General features: G+C 40.9%; 1 protein-coding gene across 1 annotated transcript in view; it reads right to left on the bottom strand.

The window, feature by feature from the left end:
* Window positions 1-12,651, bottom strand: part of col7a1l (collagen type VII alpha 1-like) — a 363,635-nt gene that overhangs the window by 41,170 nt on the left and 309,814 nt on the right. Inside the window, exon 99 of the mRNA XM_072281015.1 lies at window positions 11,483-11,542. Within this exon, the coding sequence (XP_072137116.1) occupies window positions 11,483-11,542 (60 nt within the window). The remainder of the gene's footprint in view (window positions 1-11,482; window positions 11,543-12,651) is intronic.

The following is a 12,651-nucleotide window of genomic DNA, read 5'->3' on the forward strand; positions in this document are numbered from 1 at the left end:
ACGTTGTGTGTGTTGTTTCACTTTGAGTGTTGTTTTAAGGTTCACATTCAAATTCGGATCACATCTACATCGAATGATGCAGTGAAGTCTGCTGTTAACAACCTGCACATTCTAAGGACGTGCTGGGGGAGCTCGTAAGTGTTCCCACACATTCTGGCATGAATATCGCTTGTCCATCATGTCATAGGACAATACAAGCAGCAACAACTACAAAACAGCAGCAAAACAAGCCTCGCTCCTTCCTATCACTCACCCACCTACCAACACACAGTCCTCCAACCCCAGCACAGGCCTCCTGGCCCCCAGCTTCCAGTGGACTTGCAGACTCACAGACCCAGGGCTGTAGCCAATAGGGCTCATCTTAGACCATAAGACCATAAGATATAGAAGCAGAAGTAGGCCATTCGGCCCATGGACTCTGATCCGCCATTCAATCACCGGCTGATCTAACTCTTCCAGTCATCCCCATTCCCCTGCTTTCACCCTATACCCTTTGATGCCCTGGCTAATCAAGAGCCTATCTCTGCCTTAAATACACCCAATGACTTGGCCTCCACAACAGCTCGTGGCAACTAATTCCACAGATTTACCACCCTCTGACTAAAGTAATTTCTCTGCATCTCAGTTCTAAATGGACGTACTTCAATCCTGAAGTCCTGCCCTCTTGTCCTAGACTCCCCTACCATGGGAAATAACTTTGCCATATCTAATCTGTTCAGGCCTTTTAACATTTGGAATGTTTCTATGAGATCCCCCCCTCCCCCGCCCCCCCCCCCCCCATTCTCCTGAACTCCAGAGAATACAGCCCAAGAGCTGCCTGACGTTATGGTAGCTCTTTCATTCCTGGAATCATTTTTGTGAATCTTCTCTGAACCCTCTCCAATGCCAGTATATCCTTTCTAAAATAAGGAGCCCAAAACTGCACACAATACTCCAAGTGTGGTCTCACGAGTGCCTTATAGAGCCTCAATATCACATCCCTGTTCTTATATTCTATACTATATGCAATATTGAATGCCAACATTGCACTTGCCTTCTTCACAACCGACTCAACCTTGAGTTTAATCTTTAGGGTATCCTACATAAGGACTCCCAAGTCCCTTTGCATCTCTGTATTTTGAATTCTCTCTCCATCTAAATAATAGTCTGTCCGTTTATTTCTTCCACCAAAGTGCATGACCATACACTTTCCAACATTGTCTTTCATTTGCCAGTTCTTTGCCCATTCTGGACTTCTGATAGACCATCTAGATTTGATCTTTGGTATTGACTCCAGAACTTGCTGATGACAATGAATGATGTCCCTGGATGAGAATCTGAACTTCAGGCTTCAAAATCCAGACTCGCCAATGTCAGGACCCTGGGGCTTCGAACTCTGGACTCTCTGACATTTGTGGCTAGAAATGGGTTGACACTTCAGCCGATCCTATCTTCCTGGACTACTCTCCAACCTGACACTCAACAGCAGCAGATGGGGGTTATGATACCAGGCAGATGGTAAGGGTGGCACCATCAAGACATGCAGGACTATGTGGCAACAGTCTGGGTTGGTCATAGCACCAGTCTGAAAGATGTTGGGAAAGGAAAAGAGCCACAAATGCCTTTCAAATAAATCTTCAAATAATCTTCAAATGCCCTTCAAATAAATTTTCTTTTTTTTTAATTTTATTTTTATTTGGATAAGGAATTCACAAGTATCATGTACTTTTTCCACACATAACCTCTTCCATTTTTTTATATGTATAAAACTATAATTATTTATACATTCTTAAGTACACATTGAGATGATATAAAAGGAAATTAGACACTTAAATAGATAATTATGTACAGTGGTAATTCTAATCTATTAGGCTAAGTAATGGTATTAGTTGTTAAGAAACATATTAACAATAGTTTCCATATATCTCTTCTGGACCATTTCTTCTGGTCCAAAATGTTGTACGTAAGCCTATGTAACAACCATTGTAGGTGTTTATATCCTAACTTGTTCATGCTTGCTCCAGCCCCCAGACATAATTATCCAATCCCTATGTACTTATTTACTTAATTTTATCAGTTTTTATCCCTTTCCCAAATCTTTTCCTTTACTTGTATTAATTCTCTATTTTCCAAAAGTAAACAAAAACAGTAAACATTTAGACTAGGGGTGCTTACGTTAGCAATATTACTGTGTTGATGAGAAGAGCAGTATAAATCACTAGGAGAGTCATCTGAAGTCTGCTCGCATTGGGGTTATATATTCAATCCATTTATTCCAGATTTGATAAAATTTTTCTTTTTGAATTTTCAGAGAGTAAGTCAACTTTTCCATTTTAAATATTTCCAAGATAATTTCGTGCCAATCTTCTAATGTAGGTGGTATTGGATTTAGCCACTTTCTAGTGATTGATTTCTTACTTGCCGCTAAGAGGGCCTGCAGCAACTTTATATCTTCCTTCTGTTCAAGAAACAATACATGCCCCAAATAGAGCGTCTCAAAGTTCAGAGGTATCTGGGACCTAAGTACCTTAACTAATATTCTATGAATACTTTCCCAATATATACTTAATTTAGGGCAATCCCAGAAAATATGAAAATGATTTGCCTCCTTGGAGCCGCACCTTCTCCAACACGTCACGTTTCTATCTTTATATTTTTCCTGATATGGGGTCTTGAAGTATCTTATAATATTTTTCCAACAGTGTTCTCTCCAAGTCAAAGAATTAGTCGAGGACCACTGAAAGCTGCAGATTTTCCCCCAAGCCTCCTCTGAAAGTACCAACCCCGCTTCTTTCTCCCACTTCTCTTTAATATACAATGTGTTTACATTTTTAGCATGGGAGAGTGCATTATATAATCGAGAAACTGATTTACTAGGTATTGAACTGCAAGCCGAATTCAGGATCTTGAAAAATTCTAATTCTACTGTTGATAGGTCTGTATATCTACAACTCTGGTTAACATAGTTTCGTACTTGAAGGTACCTAAAAAAGTCATTGTGTTCTAGGCCATGCTTGTCCTGCAGGATTTAGAAACTTTGTAATACTCTTTTATCTATAAATGAGAGGTAGGTTGTAAGATCTTTCTTTATCCATAATTCAAATCTTTTATCTCCTCTGTTGGGAAGGAATTCGATATCATATGCACACCATCTGAAGAGTTTTAATATGTTATTAATTCCACACGAATTAATCACCTTCTGCTATACTTTTAATGTAAGATTTATCCAACTGTTTTTAAATTTTTCCAACTGGGCCATCAATCCTTTGTCAGCTATTGAGGCCTGTAGAGGAAAACTGTCAACTAATCCAAATTCTATTTCCTTCCATCTAGCCTTATATTCCCTATTACATCAATATAATAGAGGAGTTATCTGTGAGGCATAAAAATAATTTCTCAGGCAAGGAAGAACCATACCTCCTCCTTCCTTCCCTAACTGTAAGGTGTTATATCGAATTCTAGGTTTCTTTCCTTGCCAAATGAAGCGGGAAATCCATTTGTCCCATTCCCTGAATTGATTATCATCCACCTCCACAGGTAAAGTACGGAAAAGATACAGTAACCGAGGAAGAATATTCATTTTTATAGTATTTATCCTTGAATTTAAACTTAAAAAGGGGATAAGATTCCATCTATGCATATCTGCTTTTATCTCTGAGATTAATGGCCCAGGATTTACCTGTGACAGCGTTGAAAGATCCTTCGGCAGGGTTATTCCTAAATATTTTAATGATTTAGCTTCCCACTTAAGGTCGTATGTATCCTGCAATTTTTTGGATGGTGTATAATTTAGGGACATAACCTGCGTTTTCTTTACATTTATTTTATAACCTGATATTTTCCCGAAGTCATCCAACAGTGTAAACAATCCTTTAAATGATTTTTCTGGTTCACTCAGATAGACCAAAACATCATCTGCGAATAACGCCACTTTCTGTTCAATCCCTGCCACCTTGATACCTTCTACAATTTCGCTCTGTCTTATTAGTTGGGGAAGCGGCTCAATATATAGCGCAAAAAGGAGAGGAGAAATTGGGCATCCCTGTCTAGTGCCTCTCTCTAAGATGAAGGAGTCAGAGAGGTCCCCATTTATCTTAATTCGGGCTGTAGGGCTGTCATACTTTAATAAACTTTTCTTGAAAGCCGAATCTTCCGAACACTGTGTATAGGAATGCCCAACTAACCGAATCAAAAGCTTTCTCAGCATCTAATCCTACTACCATTGTCTCTGTCTCGTTCTTATTAACCTGTTCTAATATGTGTAGAGTTCTCCTTATGTTGTCCTGTGTTTGTCTTTGTTGAATAAATCCAGTCTGGTCTAAATGGATTAGGCCAGGTAAAAGCTTTTCCAAACTGCGTGCTAATATAGATGTAAATAGTTTGTAATCCAAATTAAGAACACTAATTGGCCGATAATTGCCACATTCTAGTTTATCTTTACCCTCTTTAGGAATAACTGAAATAATCGCTTCTCTCCAGGAAGGTGGAGTTTCTCCTCTCTGCAAGATCCAATTAAAGGTGTTAAGTAGTAATGGGGCTAACTGTGACTTCAGGGATTTGTACCACTCTGAGGTAAACCCATCAGAACCCGGGGAGTTTCCAACCTTTAACCTAGAGATGGCCATGTTCAGTTCTTTGGCAGTTACTGGTTCTAATAAACTTTCATTTTGTAAATCTGTAAATTTAGGTAGATCTAAAGAATTCAATAAACTGTCTATATAGAGCTCATTGGGGGCCCAGGGTTGGGAGTACAGCTCTCGATAATATGTTTCAAAACTCTCTTGAATTTTCCCTATTGTACTCTCCACAAGTTTTGTCTTTGGATTCTTTATTTTATGAATTGTATTGTCTGCTTGTTGTTTTCGTAATTTATATGCTAATAATCTAGCTGATTTACCTCCTACTTCATAATTCTTTTGTCGCAGGTAAAGAAAATTTCTTCGAGTTTCCAATGTATAAATATCGTCAATTTCACTTTGCAATTTCCTAATTTCCTGTTTTAGATTTGAATTACTTTTGTTGCTATCTACAACTTGAAGTTGTTTTAATTTTCCTTGAAGGTCTGCTAATTTTTGTGCATTGATTTTTTTCATGTGAGTGGTAATGGAAATAATTTTCCCTCTCAGTACAGCTTTCAATGTATCCCATAAGATCACTGGTGATGTTTCTCCCGTGTCATTAAGACCATAAGACCATAAGACAAAGGAGCAGAAGTAGGCCATTCAGCCCATCGAGTCTGCTCCGCCATTTTATCATGAGCTGATCCATTTTATCCTATTTAGTCCCACTGCTCCGTCTTCTCACCATAACCTTTGATGCTCTGGCTACTCAGATACCTATCAATCTCTGCCTTAAATACACCCAATGACTTGGCCTCCACTGCTGCCCGTGGCAACAAATTCCATAGATTCACCACCCTCTGACTAAAAAAAATTTTTCGCATTTCTGTTCTGAAAGGGCGCCCTTCAATCCTGAAGTCATGCCCTCTCGTACTAGACTCCCCCATCATGGGAAACAACTTTGCCACATAAGGTCTAGATATTCTTTGATTTCTCCCCTTAATCTCTCCATTATTTTTGGGTTATTGAGTATATGTGAGTTTAGCCGCCATAGTGTTTTCCTCATTTTCCTTTCCAGTATTAGAGACATAGAGACTGGGCTATGATCCGACAGATCAATTGTTGCAATATTACAGTTTTTTATACTGAGTCTATCTGTATTAAAGATAAAGAAATAGTCTATCCTTGAATAGGCTGAATGAGGGAAAGCGTAATGTGTATAATAGAACCATAGAACCATAGAAACTACAGCACAGAAACAGGCCCTTTGGCCCTTCTTGGCTGTGCCGAACCATTTTCTGCCTAGTCCCACTGACCTGCACACGGACCATGTCCCTCCATACACCTCCCATCCATGTGTCTGTCCAATTTATTCTTAAATGTTAAAAAAGAACCCGCATTTACCACCTTGTCTGGCAGCTCATTCCATACTCCCACCACTCTCTGTGTGAAGAAGCCCCACCTAATGTTCCCTTTAAACTTTTCCCCCCTCATCCTTAACCCATGTCCTCTGGTTTTTTTCTCCCCCCCTCACCCTTAACCCATGTCCTCTGGTTTTTTTCTCCCCTTGCCTCAGTGGAAAAGCCTGCTTGCATTCACTCTATCTATACCCATCATAATTTTATATACCTCTATCAAATCTCCCCTCATTCTTCTACGCTCCAGGGAATAAAGTCCTAACCTATTCAACCTTTCTCTGTAACTGAGTTTCTCAAGTCCTGGCAACATCCTTGTAAACCTTCTCTGCACTCTTTCAACCTTATTTATATCCTTCCTGTAATTTGGTGACCAAAACTGAACACAATACTCCAGATTCGGCCTCACCAATGCCTTATACAACCTCATCATAACATTCCAGCTCTTATGCTCAATACTTCGATTAATAAAGGCCAATGTACCAAAAGCTCTCTTTACGACCCTATCTACCTGTGACGACACTTTTAGGGAATTTTGTATCTGTATTCCCAGATCCCTCTGTTCCACTGCACTCCTCAGTGCCTTACCATTAACCCTGTATGTTCTACGTTGGTTTGTCCTTCCAACGTGCAATACCTCACACTTGTCAGTATTAAACTCCATCTGCCATTTTTCAGCCCATTTTTCCAGCTGGTCCAAGTCTCTCTGCAGGCTCTGAAAACCTTCCTCACTGTCTACTACACCTCCAATCTTTGTATCATCAGCAAACTTGCTGATCCAATTTACTACATTATCATCCAGATCATTGGTATGGATGACAAATAACAATGGACCCAGCACTGATCCCTGTGGCACACCACTAGTCACGGGCCTCCACTCAGAGAAGCAATTCTCTACCACCACTCTCTGACTTCTTCCATCGAGCCAATGTCTAATCCAATTTACCACCTCTCCATGTATACCTAGCGACTGAATTTTCCTAACTAACCTCCCATGCGGGACCTTGTCAAAGGCTTTACTAGTGGGGTGTAATTCCCTCCACACATCTATAATTCCCAACTCCTCCATCAATAAATTCATTTTCTGAGTCAGAGGTTTATTCTGAGTAACTAGTCTTGAAGAATCTAATACAGGATTTAATCTAATATTAAAATCCCCTCCACAAATTACTACCCCTTGAGAACTGACCATTAGGTCAAAAATGTGTCTATAAAATGACAATTCACAACCTGGAGGAGCATAAACATTCAGCAATGTTATTTCTGTACCTTCTATTCTTCATGTAATTTTTACAAACCGTCCATCTTTGTCTTTAGTCTCTGAAATATGTTCATAATTAAGAATACTTGATATTAAAGTAGCTACCCCTCTTTTGTGACTCAATTTATATGATGAATAAAATACATACTTAAAGCCCATTCTTTTTAATTTTCCATGTTCAGATTGGCTCATATGTGTTTCCTGGAGGAAAGCTATTTGTGCCCTCTCTTTTTTCAATTTAAACATAATCTTATTTCTTTTAATTGGATTCAAAACCCCATTAACATTATAGGAAATTATTTTTACCAATTCAGTTTGCATTTTTCTCTAGTAGAAAAAAACTCTCCTTTTCTAACCAAACAGTAAGCAATCCTTTCTCAACAGTAAACCAAGACATATAACCACACCCTAGACATTTTTGAACGTATAACATTTGAGAATTTTTCCCGACTTCCCACAGTGAGGCCTGAGCACCGACCCGCCTCAGTTCAGAGGGATAACCTCTATCTTCACCCTGTGTTAGAGGGCCCTCAGCAGTTTGAATAATCATAGAGAATTTTCTCCTATTTATGTCTCGACCATATTGCTATCATTCAAGTTATTCCGTCTAGTTTATTTTCAGATACCAGCTTCCATTTTACCTTTAAGTCCGAATTGCTCTTTTCAGTCATTTCTCTTAATTAGTCTGTATTCTCTTTACATACGCGTCTGAATATTTGCAGCTTTTCCTTGTAGTTTGACACTCTGGTTCGTGTGGAGCGTCCTCGCCCCACTGACTGCCACGACTTCTGCCGAATCCTCTCCAGTAGCAACTCCGGTTGGGTGATAACTTTAATAGGTAGTCCCCGGTCCGCCAGGTCCAACGTTGCCTCCTCCACCATAGTGTAAGTTTTAGTCCCTTCGTCGTAAAAGACTCTCAGCTGAGCTGGATACAGGGTCTGAAATCTGATGTTGTTTTCCTTCAGGACCCTCCGTGTTTCCACATATTCCTTCCGTCTGGCAAGAATCCCCGGTGCGTAGTCGTGGTCTAAACTGATTTTACAGTTGCTCCACATGAAACCTTTCTTTTGCCATGCCCTTTTAAGCACCTCTTCCTTCGTTCTGTAACTGAGAAATCTGACCAGAATCGATCTGGGTTGGGCGCCTACAGGAGGCTGTGGTGCCAACGCACGGTGAGCCCTTTCTATCTGTATGTCTTTTGCGGCCGGTATATCAAGGTTCTCTCTAAGCAGCTTCCCCACGAAGGAAATCATCAACCCGGGTTTACCTTCAGTTCCTTTGGGAACTCCGTAGATCCTCACATTCTCCCTTCTTGAGCGGCGTTCTTAATCTGTTAGTTTCCACTGGAGCTGCTCTTGCAGCTTTAGCATTTCTGCTATCACTTCCTCTGCGTTTTGTAGCTTCTCTTCAATTCCAACAATCCTCGCTTCGGCTTCATCTATCCGCGAGTTAGTTTTTACTATTTCTCCTTTAATATCCTCCAGCTGTTTGTTGTTATCTTGTCGGAACTCGCGAATCTCTCCGAGAATCAAAGACAGAGTGACCGATTCCCCCTCATTATCTTCGTCCTGGCTTGCCGTGGGGGAGCTAGGCCCGTCGCCTTGCTGCGTCTCTTTGTGTTTATCAGCCTTCTGAGCGGACTTTTTAATCTTGTTCTTAGACATCATCCTTGCCCCTTTTATTAATATAGTTATGCAATATTAAGTATTTGTCTAAATTCGATTTTGGGGCAGTTTACCTTCTTTTTGTTGAGAGACCTTTTCCTTACGCCGCCATTCCCTTGATGACCCGGAAGTCCTCCCAAATTTTCAAAGAAAATTATGGGAATCATTCCCCTCTTCTGGGGCCCTCTCCTTCCTTTTCTCCCATGATCCACTCTCCTCTTCTAACAGATTCCTTTGTCTTCAGCTCTCGACCATTTCCACCTCTCACCTCCCATCTTCTCACTACATATCCCTTCACCCACCCACCTCCTTTGCCCTTGCCTGATCTCACTTATTACATGCCAGCTTGTACTCCTTCTCCTCCCCCCACCTCCCTATTCTGGCTTCTCCCCTTTCCTTTCCAGTCCTGCTGCAGGGTCTTGACCAAAACATCAATTGTTTTTTCCTCTCCATAGATGCTGCCTGACCTGCTGGGTTCTTCCAGCATTTTGTGTGCACTGCTCTGGATTTCCCATCTGAAAGACGTTGGGAAAGGAAAATGGCCATGAATGGCAATGAATGTTTGCAACAATTTGGCTTTGCTTGGGCACAGGCTGAGTTTGGGCATTGGGCTTGGTGGCACCAATCTGTTAGAGGCAGCTGGCACCATATTTGTGGTGGAGAGAGTAGCAAATTCCTGGGCAATATTTAGGGGTTGGTGAGGACATTAACATTGGCGAGTGGCAAGAGCAGTTACCCAGGCTGGCTGTTTTAATAAAGTTTCTTGCGTTCTTTTGATGGGATCCATGCACAGCCAATATCCAAGAAAACCTCGACCAGCCCTCGTTCATGTGCTGTCTCTTGCTCTGCAAATTCTGAACATGGTTTAGAAAGGGTATCCAACAACACATTGACCAGATCAGCTGTCTAGCCATGGATCTGCGCTGTCCACTACCAGCAGTGCTGAAATGCACCATGGTAGAGTTATATAGAAATTCTGCTGACATAAACTGACGAGGAGAAATATTCCAAACATTTTCAAACAACAGTCCTTCAAATAAACCTTCCTAAGCAAAGGAGATTATGGGATTCATTCTCTCCCTCTGGTGTCCCCCTCTCCTTCCCTTTCTCCCATGGTCCACTCTCCTCTTCTATCAGATTCCTACATCTTCAGCCCTTGACCATTTCCACCTCTCACCTTCCATCTTCTCACTTCATATCCCTTCACCCTCACCTGGTCTCACTTATCACATGCCAGCTTGTACTCCTTCCCCTCCTCCCCACCTTCTTAATCTGGCTTCTCCCCACTTCCTTTCCAGTCCTGATGAAGGGTCTTGGATGAAAACATCGATTGTTTATTCCTCTCCATAGATGCTGTGTGACCTTTTGAATTCCTCCAGCATTTTGTGTGTCCTGCTCTGCATTTCCAGCATCATTAGAACCTCTTCTGTTATAGTATTCATTTCTCATTTATTGGTATGACTGAAGATAGCTTATTTAAAACACCAGATCAAAATAAAAAAACTTCATCATAAACCTACACCATGCCTTTGAACAGAGGATCCTACAGAAGGTAATGGATCCAGCCCAATCCATCACAGGTAGAGCTGTCTCAATCATTAAGCATGTCTACATGAAGCACTGTCATGGAAAGGCTGCACCCATTATCAGAGATCCCCACCACACTTCACACTACTGCCATCACATAGAAGATACAAGATCCTCAGGACTCACACCACCAGGTTCAAGTACAGTTGCTACTTTTCAACCATCAGGCTCTTGAATAAATGGGGATAACTACACTCAGTTTCCTATCCATTGAGATGTTCCCACAACCAATGGTCTCACTTTTAAGGGCTCTTTATCTCATTATGTCATGTTCTAGATATTTATCATTTATTTATACTTGCATTTGTACACTTTGTTGTCTTCTGCATTCTGGTTAATCTTTCATTGATTCTGTTATAGTTACTACTCTATAGATTTGCTGAGTATGCCCACAGGAAAATGAATCTCAGGGATTGTATATGGTGACATACATGCACTTTCATAATAAAATCTATTTTGAACTTTCATTCTATCAGAGACAAGTAAACAACTGCTGGAGGAAATTCACAGGTCAGGCAGTTTTCATAGAAGCAAAGGCTTGGTTGGCACTTTGAGTTGACACCATGACTCCGGGCTTGGCCCAAGTTGTCTGCCATTCCTATGGCTCTACAAATGGCTCTGCATGGACTAGATGGGCCAAAAGGCCTGTTTATGTGCTGTACTTTTCTATGTTCTCTATGACATTGTCTGACCCACTGAGTTTCTCCAGCAGTTTGTTTTTCCACTCCAGATTCCGGCAAAACTGAGTCCCTGTCAGAGAAATTCCCTTAGTTCCTCTGTCACCCTCCCCCACCTTCTCTGCTACCTAGACTAACATTTCTCTCCTTCCCCGAAGGATGCCAGACTTGAAACTTCTTTTCTTTCAGTAGATGCTGGCTGACTGGCTGAGTTTGTGTGGCAATTTTTGGTTTTAGTTTCCAATTCTTAGCATCTGCAGATTATGCAATGTTGAAGACTTTCTTTTACAGGTTTCTGGATAGTCACACAACAGGAATAATCAATGAGCACATCAAATACCTTAAGTCCTGGAGGACCAGGTAGTCCTGAGGATCCAGGTAATCCAATGCCAGTTTCACCCTATGAGGAGGAAAATTTGAGATAGGTCACAAAAAAGCCGTATTTCAAAACTGCCCAATGCATCACCTGCACCAGCTTACCTGCCATCAAAGACGTGTACAGAAAGGTGCTGGCAAAAGGCCAACAATATCATAAAGGATTCCACCCATCCTGCTCATGGACTGTTTGTCCCACTCCCATCAGACTACATAGCATCAATGCCAGGACCCCCAGAGTCAGAAACAAATACTTTCCCCAAGCAGTATGGCTGATCAACACCTCCACCCACTAACCCACCCTTCCACACCTCCAACCAAAATCACTTTATAATTTCCTGCGCGTCACCTTTTGAGCAGACACTCCTGTACCTAGCGTCACTTCATACACATACCATCAATCTATGTATATAAGCTATTATATGTATTTATATTTATCGTGTTTGTTACATTTTGTATTCTTATTATGTTTTTTTGTACTGCATTGGATCCGGAGTAACAATTATTTTGTTCTCCTTTACATTTTGTGTACTGGAAATGACATTAAACCACCTTGAATCTTTAATCTCGTACCTTCACTATTTTAGTTTCTGAACAAACTTTCAGCAGAAGAACTGATTAACAGCTATCTCTGTAACTCATTTGGTAAATGTGCTACTGAACCATTGATGTAAAGAAGGTTTTGGGATGATGGACAATCCTCGTTTTGTTGACATCCACATTCCTTAGCCATTGGAGGTGAAGATGTAGTGGTAAGGAAGGCAAATGCAATGTTAACATTTCCAGATAACTGAAGTATAAAAACAAAGCGCTGAGGCTTTACAAGACATTGGTCAGACTGCATTTGGAGTTTTGTGAGCAGTTTTGGGCCCCTTATCCAAGAAAAGATATGCTGGCATTGGAGAGATGCACAAGTATGTTTCCTAGAATGAAAGTGTTAATGTATGAGGATCAACTGATGGCTGTGGGCCTGTACTCACTGGAGTTGAGGGGGAATCTCATTGAAACCTATTGAATATTAAAAGGTCTAGATAGCGTGGATGTGGAGAGGATGTTTCTTATAGTGGGGGAATCTAGGACTGGAGCGCACATCTTCAGAATAGAGGAGTGTCCATTTTGAACAGAGATGTGGAA

This window comes from Mobula birostris, chromosome 16 (genome assembly GCF_030028105.1).
Source record: "Mobula birostris isolate sMobBir1 chromosome 16, sMobBir1.hap1, whole genome shotgun sequence".
Classification (NCBI taxonomy): Eukaryota; Metazoa; Chordata; class Chondrichthyes; order Myliobatiformes; family Myliobatidae; genus Mobula; species Mobula birostris.